We start from the raw sequence: 23,279 nt of genomic DNA on the forward strand, positions 1-23,279 counted from the left end.
GATTTTATTATTAATATTTATCACTCACTATTAATTCATTTATTTTTCACTATTCACTCGTATACTTTTTACTAATTATTAATTATTTTTATTCATTAAATCTACGAAACAGAAATAAAAAACGATCGCGTCTCAGGTCACAATATTTTAGCGACAATTGACTCCAACTGACGCGCCACCATCTCTCACCTTATTGTTATCCCCACCACTCTACTTTTTCCCGCCTAAATTTAAATTCACAAATTAAAAATTTTATACTTAATAAATAATCTCAAAAAGAATTTAAGTTTAATATATTTGTTTTTATTTGAATTATAATAAAATTAATTAACATAAATATTAGATTATAATTATAATCCTGAAGTTAACAGACAATTAACAATTTTTGGATTTTTTTTTTCAACTAATCAATGACAAAAAAATAAAAACTAAAAATATGCACATAAAGAAAGTTTAAAAATCTATAAGTACAATTTTTTCAAATATTTTTTTTTTTATAATTTATTGTACAAAAAAAATCAAAAAATTATTAGACGTCGGTAAACTTCAGTATTATTTATAATTTTTGATGAGTGTGAATATAGCAGACATGAGACAATTTATAAATTTTAAATAAATAAATTATACTGAATTTTAAAAAAATGTGTGTACTGATTTTTTATTGATCTGAATACGCATTTTTTCATTTTTTTTTCTCACATTTTATTTATATATTCAAAAATTTAAAAAATTCCCACTTGTCAGTTACATTCACACTCATACATTATAATTATACTGAGGAGCTGACGTCTAATAAATTTTTGTATTTTTTTTAAAACTACAAACTATAAAAAAAAAATATTTAAAAAATTGCACTTATAGTATATTTATTGTATATTTTTAGTTTTTATTTTTTTTGTAATCGATTTGTTGAAAAAAAAATCCAAAAATTGTTAATTGTCTGTTAACTTCATCATAAGTGTGAATTTAGTAGGCATCAGACAAATTTAAAACTATAAATAAATATATATTACACTCATAATAACTTCATCATATACAATTGCGACCAATTGCTGATAAAATAAATTTCTACAAGCTCCATGTGAGTTAAAATAAATTATTTCATCAGTAGTATATGTTGTTTTGTTTGTCACTTGTAATTCTCCAATGAAAATCGACTATACATTTTTTTTTATTTGAATAATAAACAAAACAATAATTGATAATCATAATTTTGTAAACAACATTACAAAACAGAATAGGTTATGAGTACAAAAACAATAGATAAAAAAATGAAGATTCATGTGTCAAAATTGCTAAAATTAAATATAATAATAATTTAGCATAAGATTATCAGAGTATACTGTTTACCGTCTTTACTGCGAGGAGGGAATGAAAGGTAAGGAGGGAGGAAATAATACTTTAATACTTTCTCTGGCTGGACCTCCAGATCCAAATAACGGCTGTGCTGGTTGATACCCAAGTTACAGCACACCAGTTTAACAGCACATTCTTTTGTGTGCGTGCTCACATGTCAGTGTATGTGTTGATTAATTATTAACTCAGGTATAAACTGTTACCATATCACCAATGAAATAATAAGAAAACAATTTCGATGAATTTAGTGAGTTATTTATTTATTGCCGGGACCTTTATTGTCCTTGCAAACTGCGATGATTCGAGACCTTGGTATGAAACTCTTCCTGCTGTTGCGATGGACTACAAAGTCCACATCGATGCCGGCAAGGAGGACTGTTACTTCCAGTACGTCAATCCCGGTGCAACTTTCTTCGTTAGTTTTCAGGTAATTTATATATTCATTAACTCATTTAATTATTATATTAATCTCAGCATATTGTTATTCATTATCTTATCATTAAAATATATTATTTTATTAATTACAATACTCTAAATTATTTATTATGTTAATTGCCACGTCATGAGTTTAAATATTCCACCATATGTTTTTTTTTAAACATAAAATAACTATAGAATACATTTCTATAATTTAATTTATAATTATTAATTATTATTTGTAATTATTTTAAGTTTTTTAATGACATGAGTGATAAGAAAAAAGATTGACGACTGTAACTTAAGTAATAAAGTAAAATTTTTTAGGTACTGAGAGGTGGTGATGGAAAAGCTGGATTCGCTGTAAGAAACCCTACAGGTGAAATCGTACTTCCTTATCAATGGCGTGCTAATGCTGATTATCAAGACCAGTCAGGTTCCGGTGGTTACTACAGCGTATGTGTTGATAATCAATTTTCACGTTTTGCTGGTAAATTAGTCAATCTATATATAACTGTTATCAGGTAAATATATTTTTAATCAATTCTATTTTATTTTGTATCAGAACGTATCTTATCTAATAATTTTTTATTTATTTAATATTTAGGTATGATCAGTGGGACAAATTTACTAAAGAATTAGAAGATTTGAATCTCTCAGTTGAAAACTTTACGGTAAAATTTTTATTTACTATTTTTATTTATATAAAGTAACTCACCAGAAGTAGTATCATATTGACTTTATAATCTTGTTTAATGTATTACAATCCTATTATACGAAATTAGGTTAATAGTTATGAATAGTACAATTTTAAATTATTTCATGATGAATTATAGGTATTTTGACAAAACAATGACTCGTGATCAATAACTAGAAGCATTTAATTACAAATCATTTAATTTATTGTTATAGTGAAATTAATTCAAATATTTTACTAAGGAAAACTTTTAAAACAATTCAGCCTTTAGTATAACATATAGATTTGAAAGTATCAACAACATATATAACATTTATAAGGTAAAATACCCGATTGGGTGTTAAGTCTTTTACCTTATATATGTTTTCGCGGCGAATAATATTATATACAGTCAGACCTCGTTATAAGACTATTTACCATTTTTTTATAAACCAGGTATCATGATAGTTTGAGAGAGAAACTAGTAGTCTTATAACGAAGTCCTATTGTATTCATCTTATATTTTTCAGTATATTATCTATGATCTATCATTTATTTGTACGAGAAAATCACATCGATAGTTTTGTCATAATAACTGTAATCAGTTGTATAATAATTTTAAATTAATTAATTTATTAGTTCATTACAATGGTTTTATAAAAAAATTTACTGGACGTGACCTTAAATTACTATTGAGGTAAAAGTCTTAGTTATTGACAGGGTATTTTATTATCTACTTAATATCCTTCGCCGTCTTTGAGAGTTATAATTTCAAATAAATTTGACGTATGTTAAACTCTACACAGAAAAAAAAAAGATTTCTTGGCACCAAGAAATTTTTTCTAGTTTTAAGAAAATTTTTGTTTTTTTATTTTCTTGCGTCGAGAAATCCTTTTTTTCTGTAGAGTAACTGCACTCCTAATTAATAATATAAAGTAGGAGCATAAAAAATAAATATCTATCATCAATATTAAGGTAAAAGACCTAGTAGCCGATCAGGGAACTAGTACTCTATCACTCCATGTATTTGTATATCTATATTTAGTAACATTTTGTAAATATAGATATACAAATACATGAGTGATCAAGTACTAGTTTCCTGATCGGGTACTGGGTCCCTTACCTTATTTAAAAACACATATATATGAAAACTTCTAACATACTTTTTATAGTGTCAGTAATTAAGACTTTTACTTTGACGATATTGTATTCTATCTAAATAAATTATCAATCTATTATATATATATATATATATATATTTAAAAGATGAGATTAGTAATTCAATTCTACTCGGCGTACTATTGTTTAATTCTTCATAATAATTTTCTGACATTTTTTAATAACTTATAAATTCAGCAAAACTTAAAATATAAAAATTAAAAACAACATTGCGCATTAGTAGTTTTAAATAAATGTAATAACAGATTAGTGGTTAAACAAATAAATAAAGTCAATAAAATATTTAAAAAACTTTAACAGTTAATATAAAAAAATATTTTTTTATTTACAGAGTACGATTGTTAATGTTGAAAAAAACATAAATAATATGTTAAACACACAAGCTATAAGTAGAAGTCGTGAAGCACGTGATTTAAATTTAATAACTGATAATAATTCTTATGTACAAAACTGGTCTATTGTACAAATTATTGTTATTATTGCAACAACGGTATTACAAGTATATTTTGTTAAAAAGTTATTCCAAGAACGACCAACCGGTTCGTCAAAAATTCGCATTTGATTTTTTTTATCACTAGATTATTACAATTTTTTTATTATTTTATTTACAGTTATCTTATTTCAATTACTTATTTTTATCAAAAAAAACAATGAAAGAAATTATATAATATACTCATTTGACTATTGATATTGATTTATATTTATACAAAATGACTGAATGTTTATAACATATTTTTACATTTTAAATAATTATATCTTTATTTGATTACTTACTTACTATAATATATTTTTCAAATAATTCAAATGTGAATTTTATAAATATAAACATATATAAATATATATTTTTTGTTGCGAATCATCACAATTTCATCTATTTAAATTTTTTCGCTGTACATTAAACTATTTTTATATACAATGTAATTTTATCTACACAATAGTTGTATTAAAAATAAAAATAAAAAAGTAATTTAACATCTCAAATATTAACATTTATATATTTCCAAACATATATATTATATAAATTTATACTTTTTATGTACAAAACGAATTTTAAAAAAATATTTTTCACAATTTCAATAGAGTAACAAAATTTGTACTTGAAAAAAATTTCAAGTTAATTATTTGTATACTTTATACAATTATATAAATTAAGCAACGAACAATATATCACATTATCGATTAATACAAACAGATTGTTTAGCGTATTGCTGCAAAAGGCTCTCACTGAGTGCAAGCAATCGATGTCTCTGTCTCAAATTTTTAGCACGTACATGCTCAGAAGCAACTTCTTTAGTATAATTACCAGGAAACCAGCCTTGCTCACCACCTACAAGTTTTTCACCAAGGTTCCATCCATCAGCCATTTTTCTGAGAACGTTTATTACATCACCTATTTAATTATCAACAAAATTATAATCTACATTAATATTTTTATCAATAATTTATTGATTATAATTCATAATTATCAATAATCTTTATCTGAGTATACTCTAATATGAAAAATTAATTATTTTTATAAAGATAATTACCTGGTTGAAGTGATAATTCATCCGGTTGTACTGGAGTATAAGAATACAAAGCCATAACTTGCGGACAATCCCATGTTTCATACAAAGTTTCACCAACTAAACTTGGTTTTGGTGGTGAAACTGCGTCAAGCCATCTTTCTCTCTCGGTTGCATTTTGACATGATAGAATATATTCAACATGTCGACTACAATAATTATCTAGTAGTGTTAAAATCATGGCATACCGTCCAGCAAAAGGCGAATCATCAGGAACTTTTTCTAATGCAATAAGACTTCTCTTACATGAATCAATAACTGAATATACTTCATCTTGATTACTATAATTAAACAATTTAATACACTTTAGATTCTTTTAAAGAATAATAAATATTTTTTTGAATTTAAATATTAGGCGTGTGCTAATAATTTATGCGTGGAAATTATTTAAATCGAATTAAATATCAATATTCGATTCAAAATTTGAATTTTCAAATAATTACCCAAGTAGCATACTTGACTTTGTGACATCTATAAGATAGAAGTTTTGAATCTTTTTTTAGGACTGACGATATGGCATCGAAATGTTGACAAATCAATCAGAAATTTATAACATCAGACAAATATCTACTTAAAAAATTTGACAAATATGACGACAAAAAGTAAATTACAAATAATTGTCCAATAAATCATCATCTAAACGATTTTTTAATTGAAATTACTTTCTGAAGGCGGGAAAAAAAAAATATAAATTTTCTATGACTCTAGAACCAACATCTGTACATCTTATTTATTAAAAAAAACGTAGTTTTGAGACAAATAAAAATTTGTCTTGTCCTTTTCAAAGACACCTTAAAACTGTCTCTGTGCTACTTGGGTAGAAAAATTTGAATTATTTGGTTCAAATTTAAAACTGAAAATACTATTCGCAGATCCCTATTAAGGGGCACTACTAGTGTGAAATTTTGAAAAATCATTTCATTTTTTTTTTTTTTTTTGCATATTTCAATAGCTTTCAATACATATACCTCCAAAAATAACATACTACAGTTCTTAGTGCATATTTGGAAAAGTTTTTTTGAGTTACAGCCATCTGAAGAGCAGACGCTCAACGGTTCTCGAAAATACATTTTTTAAAATTACTGCATCCACAACTCGAAGACAAAGCATCCGATCGATTTGATTCGGACTGCAGCTTCTTTTATATATGTTTCCTACGTACCATGAACCTCCAGTTTTTCAATCGAATCAAAAATGTAATTTTGGCAGAGCAAAAACTATAAAATTTTTGCGCAAAATTTGAATTTTTTTTTAAAAACTCCACCATTGTGTTAAATTTTAATTTTTTTCTTAGCTCGAGGGTCATGGTACGGGAAATCTCTTCTAGTTTAATAAACTTTTTGGTTTTTTTGATTTCATGCACTGAGAAGGTCACTGCAGCAGTGAGGGGACTTTTTTTTAGTGTTGGGAGATTTTGAATAACTCGCCAAATTTTGAATTTTTTAATTTATCTTGTATTCATTATATATTCACAAATATATCCTTAAAACATAAAAATCTTCCATGTAGTAATGTTCTTTAAAAAAATTCCCAAAAATAGTCGTTTTTTCAAGCGATCACACTAGTGGTCCCCCTTAAGTATTAAATAAACTAATGAAACTTACTTGGTCTTTAATTTAGCAATAAGTAAATGGTCCGTTAACAACAAAAGATAAAGCGGTGTCTTGTTAAACTTTTTTCTAAATGTCAGTACATACTCAGCACCAGGCTTAGCGAGTATCTGTGTAACAGAACCACTTCGTACCAGATACCTATCACGTAAATCAATAGGCGGTACTTTGGTCGTGTACTCAATTTTTTTCGCCAAAGAAGCCATTTCGATTTGTCTTCCAGCAACTCGTGCACCTTCATTACACTCGGTAACAACTCTACCAAGTACAGACAATACTTTTTCCCAATCAAGCCGTTCTTCATGCTCCGTTGATAGTTTCGACAGCACCGCGTCCGCGAGTAATGGCAGTCTCGTAACACGTTGCATTGGCAACATTAAAAACGAATGGAGCGTCAAACTCTGACAAGCTGGATGTGACTCGATACGAGTAACAGTTTCAATAAATTTTGATGATTTCTTCGAACGCAGTTCTTTCAAAGTCAAATCAATGCTGACTTGGTTTGAGCAGTAGTCGATGTATATTTTCGAACACCGTTCTGCGTGCTTAAGCAACACTTCCGGAAGACCTTTTAGCATCGGATCTCCACGCCATACACTCTCTAATTCTGCCAACAATCTTTCCGATGCAATCAACACACTCGGTACACTACCAAACAATTTTTCACGGTCTGTTGCTGACAGTGCTTCGTAAACTAACTCATGATTTATCAGAAACTCATTAACTAATACTCTTAAGGAATTCAAATATGATGCTTCAGATGTTATTATTTCAAATTTAGCTTCTTGTAATTTTTTTTCATCGCTTGTTAATTGTTCTGTAAATAATTTAATTCTTGTTATTTTTATATTTTATTAAAAATTATATATTTATACATTGTAAAAAAAAAAACCGGAGTAAGTCCAGGTGGTGTAGATGTTAAAATTTGCCGGTGTAAAAATATTTTTTACCGGTATTTGAAAAATTTCCAGATGTTAAAATTTTTTTTCGGTGTTGAAAATATTTAACTTTGTGAATGTTTTTATTAAATCGATTACTACAGTTAGACAGTGCTTTTATTAATAAAATTATTGGTGATTGAAATAGTGGGCGTAAAATTGTGTAATTTTTAAATAAATTACGTATAACATACATAATTATTTAAATACACTGTAAAAAATTAGCGGAGTGAACGTGGATTAAATTTAGAGTGAATGCGGAGATGACTGTGTATTTTATTAAATCCCTTTGGAGTGAAATTCACTTCGAATTGAAGTTTATTTCAATATTAAGACTTCAAATCGGAGTGAATGAAATTTAAATTAAATTCAGTTCACTCCGAAATCATTCCGCTGGACAAACAAACGCCCTATTTACTCCGTATGCGGAGTGAATTCAGATTTACATAAAATCCGTGATTACTCCGAATTTATTCCCAATCTTTACAGTGTAAGTCCATAATAAAATTGAAATTTCCTCCAGATGCTTTTCATTCAATTTTTTTTATATGTAATACATTTTTTTTTTCTAATTTCTTTTTTTTTTACACCAATTTAACACCGCCAAATTACACCGCCTACACCGGTTTTATTTCAGTTTAACACTACTTTTTTTACGATGTATGTGTTATTATAAATTAAAATAATAAAACTTACCGAGTAAGCCACTTTTAATAACCTGTGGTGTCTGAGACCAAAGTGTCCTATAACCAGGTCTACCTAGCTCAGAAGCTGACGGTAATGAATCTTCAGTGTCGCCATAACTGTCCGAATCAGATTGAAAAGCACCACGAAATGTTGACGCAGCATAAAATTGATACAAGGGTTCTTCCGCCAGTATATTATAATCATCAACTAAATAAAGTAAAATAAAATAAAATAAATTATCATTAACTAATGTAATTATAATTACTAAAAACTATAAATACAATTAAGGATTTAAAAGTGAAAATAACTCATCACTTTCTCTGTCGCATAAATTCATATACGGTTTAACAACTATATTAAAAAATTTACCCGTATATAAATTTATCATCAGATAAAATTAGAAAGGAAAAATAAAAATTATTAAAATAATAATTGTAATTTGAAATTAAAACTCTCACCTGTATTGGTATCGCGTTTTGAATAATTAGCGTTAATCCAGTTGCTATTTTCATAAATGTCGTCGCAACTAGTGCTAGTACTAGCACTATTATTAATATTATTATTATTCTTCACACTTGTATCATTATCATTGTCAAGATAAAATGTTGACGTTGTACTGGAACGTTGAAAATGTTTTTTAAAACTAAAGACTTGACTTGATTTCCTTCCATCATCGACACCCAATTTAATGTTTAAATCATCAGCATTTGAATCTGTTTCCGTAGAACCGGAAGTTCTTCTTCTCATGCGTCCTAAGCTGCCTTTAGTTATACTCCAAGTACGTTTCAGGATTTTCATACGTTTACCAAACGTTCCAGTGAGACTGGATTCTCTCGGCGGGGGTGGAACTGGTCTCAATGGAGCTCCCAAATTACGTTCTCTCGTAGATTCATCAATTAAATCACTCGTTATACTTTTACTCGCTGATGAATTAAATAATTTACTCCCAATCTGATCAACTGGATCCACTTGATTCGATTCGTACGGTTCAAATGAATATAAAGTCTCGTAGTTTGAATCGTCTGAGCACGTATCTGTTGATAAATTTATTTTATCAATATTTTTATCTTTAAATTAAATTAAAAAAAAAATTAGTATTAAATTAATAGATTAATAATCAATTCAATAAATTAAAAAACAAGTTAGGCAGTTATGATTTCTTTTTTTTTAATTAAAGAGACATTATGATGAAAATATTTTATTTAATAAGCACCTTTACATTATAGAGTAAAAAGTTATATTATAGATAATAAAAAATATAGTAAAGGCTTAATAAAAATTAATTAATAATAAAAAAGTTAATGAATTTAATTATTATTTTTTTCTATTCTACTCGCAGAAGAATCTCCTTCGAGGAAACCTTCAAGAACGTAGCACGATGTCTCCTGTATGTCAACGAGCGCTTCATCTCCATCTTCTCTTTCAACAGTTCTGAGTTGTACCAATCCTTGTGTATTATTTATCCCCGCAGCATTTTTACTAGCAGAAGTAGTAGTAGTAGTTGTTGTTGTAGAAGCATAAGTACAAGTTGTTGTTGAGTTTAGTTGATCTTTAGCAGCCGTTGATTTTAGATGGTTGACATCCTTGAGGTTCGTTGGTCCACAATCCCTCCACGGCTGTGGATTCGTATCTTCCCCACTCGCTGCTGGTCCAACGATGAGAACCGATCCCGTCCCAAGGCTGACAGCCACTTAAAATCATTCTCAAGGTCAATAAAATCTCTCCTTTAAATATGTCTCCTTTAAATATGTTACCAAATCCATTTTACACTAAAGATAAATAATTATCTCGTAATAAACTACTTGCTTTATAATTTAAAAAAAAACCAACAGATTGTTCATCTAGTAATGACCTTCTTATTAGTCACGGGATTAAAAAATAATAATATGTATGACGTAGTAGTTACCAATAGTTACCTTGTGTATTGGGACGTCGTGACAGAGTTTTTAAGCCTGATCTCATTTTGTTAATTTGCTGTCACTTGTTTACGAATTCCAACAAAGTTTAAATTATTCAAATTATCTGTATCATTAATACGCGTAATAAATACCTTAGTGTAACTTAATTGTTGTTATTTGTATGTAAAGAGAAGAATTAAAGACGTGCGGGTGCCGTTGCCGGCTCGCCCGTGACTGAGAGTGAGAACGTTGGATATACCAACACGCAATATAAGCTTTCACCTTGCGAGTACTTCCAGCCAGTCACTCTTGTACTCTCCATACTCAATACCACATATCCAGCTCCAAGTTTCCTTCATCTTCATTTATTTTAATTATCATGTTATTTACCATCAATATATTTATTGAAAAAAGTTTTACTAAAATTTACTCCAATAAATTTTATTTACTAACTTTGGTTTTCGTTAATTGCTTGAGGACTTCTTGGTAAACTTCTTGCTGTTACTTTTTTAATTTCTCATTAAAATTTCTCTTCCCCAAGTTTATTAGTATTCCATTCACAATCCAATCGAATAGTATGACCGATAAATGCACCACCAAAACGTGATATCATCTTCTGCGAATTCACTTTTTACATTTGAAATTTTTTTGCCCGACATTTAATCGCTATTATGTAATCGTAAAAAACAATCGGACATAATTTTCATTTTATACAAATTAATCGGTCGGTTAAATTTAACGATTGGTTACAATTAAAAAATTAATGGTTAATTTTTGTAAATATATTCATCGGATTTATTGTTCATTTGTTTAAGATAATTAATAATTGTATTATTTATTTACAAACAATGATTATTGTAATTATAATTATTATTATAATAACAAAATATGTTGAATTAATAACAATAATTTACGGAGAAAACTTTTACTTTATTAAGTTACCGTGTGATCACGTTAAGAACAATTATTACATGCTCATAAAACTGTTCTTGTTCTCAAAGAAAAATATGCTTCCATAATATGAAACAAGAAAATAGTTGTAGTTTTCATAATAAATAATTAGATATATTTTCATATATGTATATACTTATTCACTTACAGTTAAATGTGATGCACTCGAGCACATATTTCAAGTTGTTATGTCAAATTTAAATCCTTTCTTTTTTATTCTAACGATAAATATCATTACTCAGAATAGAATTTCTCGTTTTAAAAATTATTTTTAGTTCATTTTTTATACTAAAGTATTTTGAACAAGAAACAAATTTCACAACACAAGAAAATTTACACTATATAACTTCGGATAAATCAACGATTTTCTGTTCGAATAATTTAATAGATTCTGAAAAAAAAAAATTTGAAGAACGCTCAATCCTGTGAAGTAATCCCAGAACTTCCCGCCTTTTTTAAGCTCAGAGAATTCGAAAAACTCTTCGAGCTCAAGAAATTGTTAAATTGGAAAAATATAATTTTTGTCCAATGAAATTTTTGGAACGAATCAACCGATTTGAATGTTTTGGCGGCAATCAAACAGGCTAATTAAGATTTTTGAGGCAAATTAGGCCAGTAGTTTAAGAGTTTTACAAAAAAAATCTCAAAAAAAAAACAAATTTTTATTTTTATTTTTCGTACACGGAGAAAAATGCTGGCTCGAAATCTATCAATTTTTATTATGCTGTCGACCAAACTTGAAACAGAAAGTGAAGTATCCAAAAATTTATTATGCTTTTATAAAAAATTATTATGCCGCATCACAATTATTACAATGTATGAAAATGATTGTTATTAAAGCTTATTGATGAATTTCTCGTGCGTAGTAAATCTTGTGATACAGCATAATGATTTTTCTTATGAGCATAATAATTTTTTGGATGTTCCACTTCCTGTTTCAAGTTTGATCGACAGCATAATAAAAATTGGTAGGTTTCGAGCCAACATTTTTCTCCATGTAGAACTCGTAAACTACTCGACCGATTGACTTCAAAATCTAATCAGTTCTAAATCTTGGTGAACCCTTTCAATTGCCACCAAAACGTTCAAATTGCTTGGATTCATTCCAAAAATATCGTTGGACAAAAAAAATTTACATGACACACACACACGTGCGCGCGCAGGTGGACGGATGTTCATCTAGATCTTAAAACATGAAGATCTGATGAAAAGACGATTTTCGAAAGTCAGACTAAAACTAATAATTTCACTTTTTTTGAAAAATTTAAATTTTCATAGCGGGAAGTTAAAAAATTGTATCGGAATTGAATACAAAATTGAAAGGGAAATTCGACGCTTGAAAGGAAAGTACAAGTTGCGCATTTATTGTAATTTAAAAGAATAAATAATGAAATAATGTTGAATTCTTTTTTTTCTTATAAAAATGTAATTTAAAAATGAAAATATCATTTTTTAAAGTTCTGATAAATTCTTATATAAAAAGATCTATAGGATTTAATAAAAATGTATTAAAAAAAAATATTTTCCATTTTTTTTCGAATGCTGACGAGTTGATTGGCTCTTATAATTTTTTATAAAAATTTTATAAGTATGAATCAGAATATAAAATCTTGAAATAGGAATTATTTAATTCAAATTAAATTCAAATCAATCCTGGTTAAAAATACTGATTGAAAAGAATTGAGAAGCGGTCACTCCATACACACTTGTATACCTATATATACAAGCAAAAGAATTGAAAATAATTGAAATTATTGAAAAAAATTCGAATTCCATCATTTTTAATTCTTTTCAATCAATATTTTTAAACAGGGAACTCTGTCATTTATGAGCTTTTGAGATAAGAATATAAATATATAGTAGAAGTACCATTTGTAGCCACTGCTCCATTTTTGAACATTTAATATTTTATTTTAATTAATGTAAAAGTGTAAAATAAAATTTCCATTTTAATTAATTATGTTATTGCGTTTTTTTACAAATTATTTTATTTAAATTTTCAAGTGTCCAAAAATGGCCCTAAAGTGACCAAAAACGGTACCTCTACCCTAGATAATTATAGTAATAAATTTCTTCAATCGACATATATCTTTTTATTAGAAAAAATATTATTTTCTCTGAGGATACATCAAGTGAATGTATACATCATACGTTGGATTTAAATAAAACATACATATTACGCGATACATACTTACCAGAAACAGTGGACTGTCGAGACACTCGGTTGGCCGAGCGTGTTGAATTCTTTCGCGATGCTTTCGATCTTTGACGACGCACTTTCCTCGTACGTCTTTGTCCCGATTTCTTTTTATTACTCCATGCACTCTGTGTTTCAGATGAATTTCTTAATCTGCATATTTAAATAAATAATTATTATAGAATTTCATTTTCCGCTTTATTGTAGCAAAACGTTATTACTCCAGTTACGGCTATCATTTTCTCAACAAAATACTAAGTACGTTCATTTCATTTTTAAACTATACACTAAAAAATTAGCTGAGTAAACGCAGAGTGAATGCAGAGTAAAACTCACTCCCAAGTGAAGTTTAATTTAATATTGAAAATCTGATTCGAAGTGAATGCGGATTTAAATAAAATCTAGATCATAATTGACTCCGTATGCGGAGTGATTTTTTTTTAAACTCCGCATTTCCGAGTAACGGAGTAAATTCGAATTTTAATAAAATCCGTAATCACTTTCAATTTTTTGCAGTGTATTAAAAAAATCATTGAAATTTAATAATGAAATTATTTTTACTTCAATTTAACGTTTTGCTAACAAGACAATTTTATAAAAAATAATAATAAAATATACTTACAATGCTTGTAAATTTTTCGACAATCCATTTACAGATAAATTTTCATCCAAGTCTTCCCACTCTGATTCTTTTGACGGATCAAGTTGGCCGATATTGATAGAACCGGCATAAATACTATTGACACGAGATTCACATAAAACAACACCTACATCATCATAAACAGTAACCTCATCATCAGCATCCTCATCCACTGTCGAATAATCATTTCTCATATATATAAATTCTTGTTTAAATTCATTAACATTCTTTTCATTTACATTTATTTCTTTATTTGTCAAGAGTTTATCAGCATTCCTGTCATGTTCACTTCCACTACAATTACTATTATTATTATCATTTTCTTTCTCAATTACGGATATTTTAGCTGGCAAAGAAGCACGTACAAGCATAACATCATCATAAACTTGTTCGTCTTCATAATTCACCGATCCATTTACACATAACTCGGGTACGCCCACATCGTCGTACGTGTCATCCTGCTAAATAAAATATTTGACCATTAGTTTTTATTTTTTATTTTTCACAAACATTCCATTATAATCAAATATATTCATACAAGAAGCCGTTAGACAATTTATCTAACTGATAACTTTAATTTATATTTACTGATTTTATTAATTAATTAAAGAAAAATTAAAGCATTAATTGTAAAAAGGACAACGTAGTCGTAATTTTATTAAGATACAGAATTTTTTTAAAATTACTTACAGTTGTTATCAATTAGGCACTAAACGAAATTTTTCAAATAAATTTTAGCCTACAAAACTTGAAAATTCAAATTATAGAATTGACATGAAGATTTTACTGAAATTTATTCAACAAATTTTGTTCGGCTCCCAAATGATATCAACTGTAAGTTTTTTTAAAATCTAAATCATAGCGAAATTGTCTTTTTTCAATTAATTGATAAAATTTTCATACACTTATGACAGTTGAGTAATTGAAAATTTTTTAAAAGTGGGGAGCTGTCTGTAAATGACCTTAATTTAATTATAAATAAATATAAAAAGGTTATATTTGTTCACCACCTTCTCATTAATAAATATCGATACATGAATAAAAGTTTAATTAAGTCATAAATTATAAGCAACTTACGAGAGAATCTATTGAAGGTAATCCAACGTCATCATACTCATCATGATCACCTGGTTCAACTCCATCAAGTTTATCCAGTTTCTTATTATTATTATCATTACTAGAACATTTAGCAATGCTGCTCCATAAAAAACTAACATTTGCTTTAGGTTTAGATAAATAAACCAGCGATCCGTTGTTTGTCTTAGCAAGTTGTTCGTCAGAATGTCTCCTTGAACTCCAAGTCATAGATACCGTTGGTTGCCTTTTATTGACAATTTCAACAGGTTCCTTTATATTTTCTTCAACTAGAGTTTCTGCTGATGAGCTTCTTTTGTAAATGACCTCATCATTATCATCAATTTGCATCCTCGTTTTTCTGTCACCTGTCAACGTTAAAGTTGCACATTTTTCTTTGTGATTAATGATAATTCGTGAGTTATCATTATCATCGATATCTTGCAACCAAGACCAGCGTCTAGCACCTGCTACATGAACAAAATTTGATGGTAATGATACATTACGTCTTGGCCAATTGTTTTCGTCATTAATATTATTTATATTTTTATCTTTATCTTTATTTTTATTTATGGGCAATATATTGTTAATTAATTTCCTAGTACGTTTATGTTTAGGGACATAATGTAAAACATTACGTGCGAAAATCCATTTTGGTTTGACAATAAACTTTTTATTACCATTGCATCCAAATTTCGACGACGGGCAATATCTTTTTGGACGAGTTATTGTTAGTTTATCCTCTAGCTTTGTCTCAGTCTTATTTTCCCACGAAACATCGACATTTTTGTGATGTACATCATCTTTTAAGTCAATGTCCGCTTTATTTGTGGCAGTATATTCAACTACAGGCTTAACAAACTCTGTTGAGATTCTTTCTTCATTGTCTTCTATACACGCCAGTTCCTAAAGTAAATAAATAAAATATGTTTATTATATAATAATATTACAATTAATTACTCATTATTATGAGTAATTATTGGCATTGAATAAATAATGTTATTAATGATTAAGAGTATAATTATAAAATTGTTTTGGCACACTTATTAACATAAATGTAAATAAAATAAAGACATTGAGAAGAAAAAACAATAATAATAACAACAATGATGAAATAAAATAAAGAAAATAATGCATGCTCAATCGGATGCAATGAATAATTGTTGACATTTTAACATACACCATTGGATCCGGTCTCAAGTCTTCTGAATATTTAATCACGTCGAATGGAAACCTTGAATGATTGTCAAGTATCAAGTTAAATAAAATAAATAGTGAAAGTTTTATATTTCCAATTATAATTTTTCACCATCGATACATCAAATGTTTATTAATTTTTATGTTAAATATTTTCTAACGGTATTTTAACATTTTTATGATACTGAAAATAGCCAATATTAGAATTTTTGTTTATTTAAAAAAAAAAATTTCAATATATCTGTAAATTAGGCTGTCAGAAAAAAATTTTTTTTTTCCTATTTTGTAAATAACTGTCAAAAAAATTTTTTTACGATACCTGAATTTTCCGATCTTGTACAAAATTGAATTCTCTACAAAAAAAGGTATGTTATGTCATAAACTTAAAGTTGATTGAAAAAAAATTATAGAGGTTGAAAATGAGAAGGAAAAACTCGAATTTTTAGAATGAAAAAAATTTTTTTGTTTTTTATTCGTTAACTGGCAAATTTTATTATTTTGCAATTAAAGTTCTTATAGAAAATTTAATTATCTATGAAAAACGTACTTAGAGTCGTTTTAATAGAGCTCAAAGAAAGAAAGTTACAGACTTATAAAGTTCAGAAAAATTGAATTATTGAAAAAGAAAAAATTTTTTATGACAGTCTAATGTATATCTTTTTGATCTGTTATAATTGTTGTTTTTTTAATTCACTGGCAGACTTCCGATCTCTTTAAAATATATTCCTTTATTTGGTGCTATTTCACGAGTCCAATACTCGCATCCTCAGGTCATAAATTTATTGAATTTTATATTTTGTTGTTTTTGTTATTGTAATTAAGAAATTTTGAACAGTTTTTATATTATTTCTTTTTTCTTTGCATGTTTTTTGTTTAAAAATCTTATATTGTTAATAAATTTTATATTGTTTCTAAAAATTGGCCGAATTTTTAAAATTTTTCGTATGGATTTAAAAAAAATTTTTTTCTAATAATATTTAATCTTTTATTTAGAAACAGAGAAATTGTCATTTGTCTGCTGCTTTCACTATCATACAATTTTTTCATCTTTATTTAAAACAAGGAAAATTTATTAACAAAAATACAATATTTTAGTGAGAAAAACTGAAAAATTCAAATGATATTAATCGGAGTAAAAAAAAATGCCCGAAAATTGAATTATTTTTTAATTCCATCCCATTTAAAATTTTGAAGATAAATTTTAATAAAATAAAAAAGAAAAATAATAATACTGAAGTTAGCCGAAGTCTTATAATATTTGAACTTTTTTGAAAATGATAAATTACAAAAAAAAAACATTGCGCCAATAGTTTTTAAAAATTTTCTACGTATATGAGTCTTAAGTTAGCAGACAGTTACAAATCTTTGAATTTTTCTTTCACAAATTTAATTAAAAAAAAAAATAAAATAAATAAATAAAAATATGCATACGTATAAAATTAAAAAAACTAAAGGTGCAATTTTTTAAATTATTATTTTCTTTAATTTATGGTTTTTAAAAAAAAACAAAAATTATTAGACATTGGCTAATTTCAGTATCATCTACATGTGCATATTTTTATTTTTTATTTTTTTGTAATCGATTTTTTGAAAAAAAATCCGAAAATTGTAAATTGTCTGTTAACTCCAGAATCATGAAAACTATCAGAAATAAAATAAATTATAAATTTGTGATTTAATTCGTTAAACTTTAAGTCAAATTTTTTAATCAAGAATAAGAAACTTTAAAAAATACTTTTAAACATTAAAATAAATAAAATGCACGTTTCATATATTAAAAAAATTTATTGATCCCTTATCATTTTTTAAACGATTTTCTTATCAATTATCGTAAAAAAAATAACTTTATCAATAGATTAAAAGTAACCGCAGTATAAAAAAAAATTACTAGCAAAAAAAAACGAATTTAAAAACTAAATACAAACCTTTGAATTTTTTTCTGAAACAATTGAAGAATTGTCATCAGGTGACAGTGAAACAGCAGATTCATTGTCGCAAATTATTAGATCTGTATTATTATCAATGCAAACAATATCATTGGGGACCAGCTGTAATGGTAAACTGGCTCTTCTCAGTGCCAAACTATCAATAGTATTTTTACTGACATGCTTATCATCACCGACAACAACAATGTCACCATGAAGAAAACTCGGATTATGTAATACCGTAGAATTAATTGTCCTACTTCCCATTGTCTTGCACGCAGTATTATTATTTATTAACAATTTATCATGATTACTACCCGTAGTAACGTCTGCTGCCCGTTTAAGCTGCATAACCTCACTTGCTTATTACTTTTTAAATAAAATTATTCCACGGCATGAAAAAATAAATAATAATTATAAAAATAATAATAATTGTAAATAAAATAAACTCTGATAAATTTACCACATATTAATCATTTGTTGATAACGATAAAAAAGCATTTCCTTTTCAAACTCATATTTACATCACCAACACTGTCATTTATTACTCATTCAAAAAACTAATTAACTATGAAAAAAATAACAAAATGTTTTAATAACAAGCACAAGTGCCACTAATCGAACCCATTAAAACTGTCAATCAAACACCAGGGATAAAAATATACCGGCATGGGCATTTAAATTTTAAAAAATCTTCGCGCGCTAGATTTAAATCTTTTAAATCTCACATCACAATTACAAATTCCGGTTTACTTTTTTCCACAAATAATTAACTGACGTTTAAAATAAAATTTAAATTTAAATAATTAAAAGTAATTACAAGTAACTGAGTTTACTGAGCAAGTATGAATTATATTTATTAATATATATTTATACGATTTATATAAATCTAAATAAAGTATAATAAATGCGAAGAAATAAATCGGGTGTTACGAATCGTCTCTTGGTACCGACTGACACCAGACACGTGTGTGAACGTCGTATTGGAGTGGAAAGACCATTTTACTACATAATAATAATAACATTACAAGGAATGCGCGCCAACAGAATAATATAACAATGGTAAAATACATACATATAAATATATTGCCGTTTCTATAATAAAAAGTTGAATTTATAACTGAGAACTGAGTCGCAACTGGGACTTAAATTTAACTGTTTACTTTTACACGACATGATGAATATCTATTTAATTAATTAATTAGAGTACGTAGTTATAAGTAACCAGTATGTGCACTTGTAATGAATTCTTGGAAGAATTTAAATTTAAATCCAAGTACAAGAGTATGTATAAGTTGTTTAATAACTTAGTGACAGTTAAGTTACAGACAAGTCAAGCACGATTGCTCAGTAATTGTAAGTTACTGAGATAAGTGAACTGGGAACTGACAGAAATCTTTAAAAGTCATCACAAGAGCCCCTTCAATGGAGTGGAAAGACGTTTGATACTTGAGAGAACAGAGCAGAACAGCAAATACTCAGATACAATCTTCGTTGCCGGATCGTGAGCCTTCGGTCTAGCTCGGTCACATATATTTCAGGGCCGTATTTTTAAACTTGTTGCTTTTCTGTACCACTTACGACACATAACTGAACATTCGAGATAAACCCACTGTCAACATTCAATAGTAAATATGATGATTGATGATCTATTAAATATTAATAAGTTGATAGGCGCTACTGCTTTTACTGTTCAAACTTAAATGGAGACTGGTATTTTTTTATTTTTTTACTTATTATTTAGATACGCTGATAGCTTTGGAGTTGGAGATAAACTTGTAAGCAATCGGCAATTCAAAACTATGGAATACTGATTTTAAAAAATAATATGGGTATCACTGTACTAGTATTGATACTGGTATTGGTATCGGAAATATTGGAATTATAAACCTATATTTGAATGTATTGCTTAAAAACGGATAGATGGAAGATGAAAGGAAGTTAAAAGAGACTGAGTCACCTTTAAGAATTTCTTAGCCACAGCCTCGCAGGTGATACCTGATTGCTGATGACCGGCAGAACGGAGATTCCAATGATGTGGCTGTACATTGGCCTCATTCAACACCCGGATTTTTGACCGCAATTTTTTTATGATACATAACTTGCGTATACTCTTTAATTGCCTTCAGGAATTCATTTTTTTTTTTTTCAATGTCATTTTATTAAAGATAAATATTAAGATTGCATGGGGCTTGATATTTCATTGGCATGATAGTCACGTATCGAGATAAAAGATTCATTGGAGTACTTTAGTATGCAATGTTTTGTAAAAATATAAAGGAATAGTTTGACTGATGAGTTAATTAGACGCGCACCTTTGACTCAGTTCCTTCTTGCTTTATTTATATTTTTTTTTTGCTTCTTAATAGCTTTGTTTTATTACTTGGGTTTAATAGGACTTTGACACTTAGCGGTCGCGAAGCGTAGCAGCAGAGTTTACTTTATACTGGATTGCATCAAACCCGACAGTTATTATTGCCAAGCCAACAAAGAAGAGTCTACTCTACACTTGTCTATCTAAAATCATATCTTATATTTTATACGTGAATATTTTATTACATTTCAAACTAAAGCAACATGTCACTAGATCAGGTATCTCTTATTTTATTTAAAATTTAACTTCATAAATTTTTAATAAGACAATCTTACATTTTTTTTTGTAAAAAATTTTATGAGTGTGAATGTAACTGACAAGTGGGAATTTTTTTAATTTTTGAGTAAATAAATAAAATGTGAGAAAAAAAATGAAAAAATGTGTACTTAAATAATTGGAAAATCAACGCGCGCATTTTTTTAAATTTCATTATATAAATTTATTTATTTAAAATTTGTAAATTATCTGATGGCTTCTACATTCACGCTCATAAAATTTTATCATCAGCAAATTATTATTTAATTTACTTGGATTTCATAATAATCGACCGTGTAATTGTTTACATTTTACGTTAAAAATATTTATTTATTATTTTTTTTTGTATTTAATATTTAATAGTTTGAAAAAAATGAATGTGAATGTAACAGACATCAGAAAAATTTTAAATTATAAATAAATAGAATAAATAATTGCAAAAATAATATTTTTAAAAAATGCACTTATTAATTTCAAAATTTTTTAAGTGTGCATTTTTTAAAGTTTTATTTTATTAATTGTTTATTCTATTTATTAAAAATTTTTAATTTGTCTAATGTCTACTACATTTACACTCATTATAAAAAAATTGTTTACAGGAATTTGAAAAAGCTGCCGAAGATATTAAATCTTTGACTAAACGACCATCAGACGATGAATTGTTAGAATTATACGGACTTTTTAAACAGGCTACGGTTGGTGACGTTGATACTGGTAAGTAAAAAAAAATCATGTCATAAATTAATTATTTATGATTTTATAAATTTTATTTGCATTTATTAAACTAGTTTGATTTTTTTGTAAATGAAATATTATAAAAAAGTAATTATTACTTTTAATAAATAATAATTAATAATATATATTCCTATACTTGTATATTTATATATGCATAAATATTTAAAAATTGTCCAGCTCGTCCGGGAATGCTGGATCTAAAAGGCAAAGCTAAATGGGATCGATGGAATAGTAAGAAAGGAATTTCAAAGACCGACGCTAAAAAATCATACATTGCTTATGCAATGGGATTACTCGCAACATATAAATAAATAATTATACTTTTACTATACATCTTAATGTATACATCACGCTTTAATTATTTTACTTAATTCTAATTCTAAATTCTTATAAACAAAACTTTTTAAATATACATTATGATATATATTAATTCAAATTTTTTATGTGATTGATTTTAAAAAGTATTGATAATTTATATAATTTTTATCAATAAACAAATAATTACCAATAAACAAATCTTTTTTTTTTAATCTCCTTAAAAATATTTTGATAAAAGCATCGATTTTTATATTTATTGATAACTGATAACAAAATTCTTACTTTCATGATTATATCGATATTAACTAATATAATCATATCTATATCTATGTACATATTTGTCAATATTATACATTCTTATAAATATATTGTATAAATTATATGACGATCTTAGAAATAGTATAATTAAATTGCGTACACAAATTTATAAAAAAACTTTGTGAAAAAATTCTAATCAGTTCTCAGCAAAGTTCTTAATTAGCAAAAAAAAAAATATACGCTTGATTAAGTTTTATATTTTTATAATTGAATAAATTAATAGATAGCTTGGATATAAATTATTTATTAAAAATTATAATCCGTTATTATCATTAACTTATTAACAAAAAAAATTTATAAAAGTTAATAGAGTCAAAGACAACGTTCAGCTTCAATCACTCGATGTAATTATAAGTCGACATAAATATTTACATAAAAAATTAATTGCATCCAAGTAAATTTATAATTTAAAATCTTTATACTTAGATTTTTTTGAATAACGTAAATTGTTAGCTCATCATAATATTTTATATTAGAAAATTCCATTACTAATAATCAGATACTTTGATATTTCTTATGTCTATAATGGAACGCTTATAAGTTATAAGTGATTATTATACATACGATTTCTTGATAATTGATTATTGTGAAATTCTCCAGCGTAAATCAAAAGCACTTTGGATATCTTGGATAAAACAAACTCTTCGTTAATTTTTTTAACCAATAAAACTTTCAGTTTTTTCATTAATTTTACTCTGTAATAGTAATTGAGAAAAATTGAAGTCATGCAGAAAAATTATTGAGTAATGTACAGATGATACTAAGTAGAAATATCAGTATTCACCTTTGAAGGAGAGATGTTTCAAATATTTATTTATTTATTCATACACTGATAGAACTATTTTTTTGAATCAAGAAAAGTTTTTTTTAAGCAAATCCAATTTTACATATATGTTAGACTGTTTCAAATAAAGGGACTCTTATTTTAAGAATATAAAAAATCAACAGAGTACTTTGGAACATAGTGCC

General features: G+C 26.9%; 4 protein-coding genes across 8 annotated transcripts; 2 read left to right on the forward strand and 2 right to left on the reverse strand.

The window, feature by feature from the left end:
* Positions 1-1,137: 1,137 nt before the first annotated feature.
* On the forward strand, positions 1,138-4,293 carry LOC103572020 (transmembrane emp24 domain-containing protein 5). 3 transcript variants are annotated; one of them, XM_008550409.2, is made up of 5 exons: positions 1,138-1,378; positions 1,605-1,783; positions 2,101-2,297; positions 2,381-2,447; positions 3,960-4,293. In XM_008550409.2, exons 1-5 carry the CDS (start codon positions 1,372-1,374, stop codon positions 4,188-4,190), a joined length of 681 nt encoding a protein of 226 aa, XP_008548631.1. In that variant the 5' UTR covers positions 1,138-1,371; the 3' UTR covers positions 4,191-4,293. The 3 variants fall into 3 exon arrangements, with proteins under 3 accessions (XP_008548631.1, XP_008548637.1, XP_008548626.1); XM_008550415.2 differs by lacking the exon at positions 1,138-1,378 and adding an exon at positions 1,385-1,518; XM_008550404.2 differs by lacking the exon at positions 1,138-1,378 and having other exon boundaries at positions 1,385-1,783.
* Positions 4,294-4,684: 391 nt separating this feature from the next.
* Positions 4,685-20,478, reverse strand: LOC103572063 (uncharacterized). 3 transcript variants are annotated; one of them, XM_008550461.3, is made up of 11 exons: positions 18,774-20,478; positions 18,311-18,679; positions 15,869-16,094; positions 15,192-15,658; positions 14,097-14,575; positions 13,473-13,627; positions 8,887-9,462; positions 8,438-8,635; positions 6,798-7,620; positions 5,158-5,474; positions 4,685-5,018 (listed from the first exon to the last, which is right to left on the reverse strand). In XM_008550461.3, exons 2-11 carry the CDS (start codon positions 18,659-18,661, stop codon positions 4,801-4,803), a joined length of 3,810 nt encoding a protein of 1,269 aa, XP_008548683.1. In that variant the 5' UTR covers positions 18,662-18,679; positions 18,774-20,478; the 3' UTR covers positions 4,685-4,800. The 3 variants fall into 3 exon arrangements, with proteins under 3 accessions (XP_008548683.1, XP_053593344.1, XP_053593345.1); XM_053737369.1 differs by having other exon boundaries at positions 15,192-16,094; XM_053737370.1 differs by lacking the exon at positions 18,774-20,478 and having other exon boundaries at positions 15,192-16,094; positions 18,311-18,766.
* On the reverse strand, positions 9,611-10,578 carry LOC103572055 (uncharacterized). The gene is made up of 2 exons (XM_008550450.3): positions 10,345-10,578; positions 9,611-10,118 (listed from the first exon to the last, which is right to left on the reverse strand). The coding sequence occupies exons 1-2, from the start codon at positions 10,388-10,390 to the stop codon at positions 9,736-9,738; spliced, it is 429 nt and encodes a 142-aa protein (XP_008548672.1). The 5' UTR covers positions 10,391-10,578; the 3' UTR covers positions 9,611-9,735.
* Positions 20,479-20,609: 131 nt separating the features above from the next.
* LOC103572046 (acyl-CoA-binding protein homolog) lies at positions 20,610-22,177 on the forward strand. The gene is made up of 3 exons (XM_008550439.3): positions 20,610-20,902; positions 21,539-21,653; positions 21,852-22,177. Exons 1-3 carry the CDS (start codon positions 20,888-20,890, stop codon positions 21,983-21,985), a joined length of 264 nt encoding a protein of 87 aa, XP_008548661.1. The 5' UTR covers positions 20,610-20,887; the 3' UTR covers positions 21,986-22,177.
* Positions 22,178-23,279: the final 1,102 nt, after the last annotated feature.

Source organism: Microplitis demolitor, chromosome 3 (assembly GCF_026212275.2).
Source record: "Microplitis demolitor isolate Queensland-Clemson2020A chromosome 3, iyMicDemo2.1a, whole genome shotgun sequence".
Taxonomy (NCBI): domain Eukaryota; kingdom Metazoa; phylum Arthropoda; class Insecta; order Hymenoptera; family Braconidae; genus Microplitis; species Microplitis demolitor.

Excerpts from the sequence above, each read along its gene's own strand:
- LOC103572055 (XM_008550450.3), bottom strand. The coding sequence starts at position 10,390 with ATGAGATCAGGCTTAAAAACTCTGTCACGACGTCCCAATACACAAG. Across the intron at positions 10,119-10,344 it reads ACGACGTCCCAATACACAAG|TGGCTGTCAGCCTTGGGACG; the intron begins GTAACTATTGGT and ends AATGATTTTAAG.
- LOC103572046 (XM_008550439.3), top strand. Across the intron at positions 21,654-21,851 it reads GGTTGGTGACGTTGATACTG|CTCGTCCGGGAATGCTGGAT; the intron begins GTAAGTAAAAAA and ends AAAATTGTCCAG.
- LOC103572063 (XM_053737369.1), bottom strand. The coding sequence starts at position 18,661 with ATGCAGCTTAAACGGGCAGCAGACGTTACTACGGGTAGTAATCATGAT. Across the intron at positions 16,095-18,310 it reads TTTCAGAAAAAAATTCAAAG|GAACTGGCGTGTATAGAAGA; the intron begins GTTTGTATTTAG and ends TATTTACTTTAG. Across the intron at positions 13,628-14,096 it reads TCGAAAAATTTACAAGCATT|ATTAAGAAATTCATCTGAAA; the intron begins GTAAGTATATTT and ends TTAAATATGCAG.
- LOC103572020 (XM_008550404.2), top strand. The coding sequence starts at position 1,595 with ATGAATTTAGTGAGTTATTTATTTATTGCCGGGACCTTTATTGTCCTT. Across the intron at positions 1,784-2,100 it reads CTTTCTTCGTTAGTTTTCAG|GTACTGAGAGGTGGTGATGG; the intron begins GTAATTTATATA and ends AAAATTTTTTAG. Across the intron at positions 2,448-3,959 it reads TCTCAGTTGAAAACTTTACG|AGTACGATTGTTAATGTTGA; the intron begins GTAAAATTTTTA and ends TTTTATTTACAG.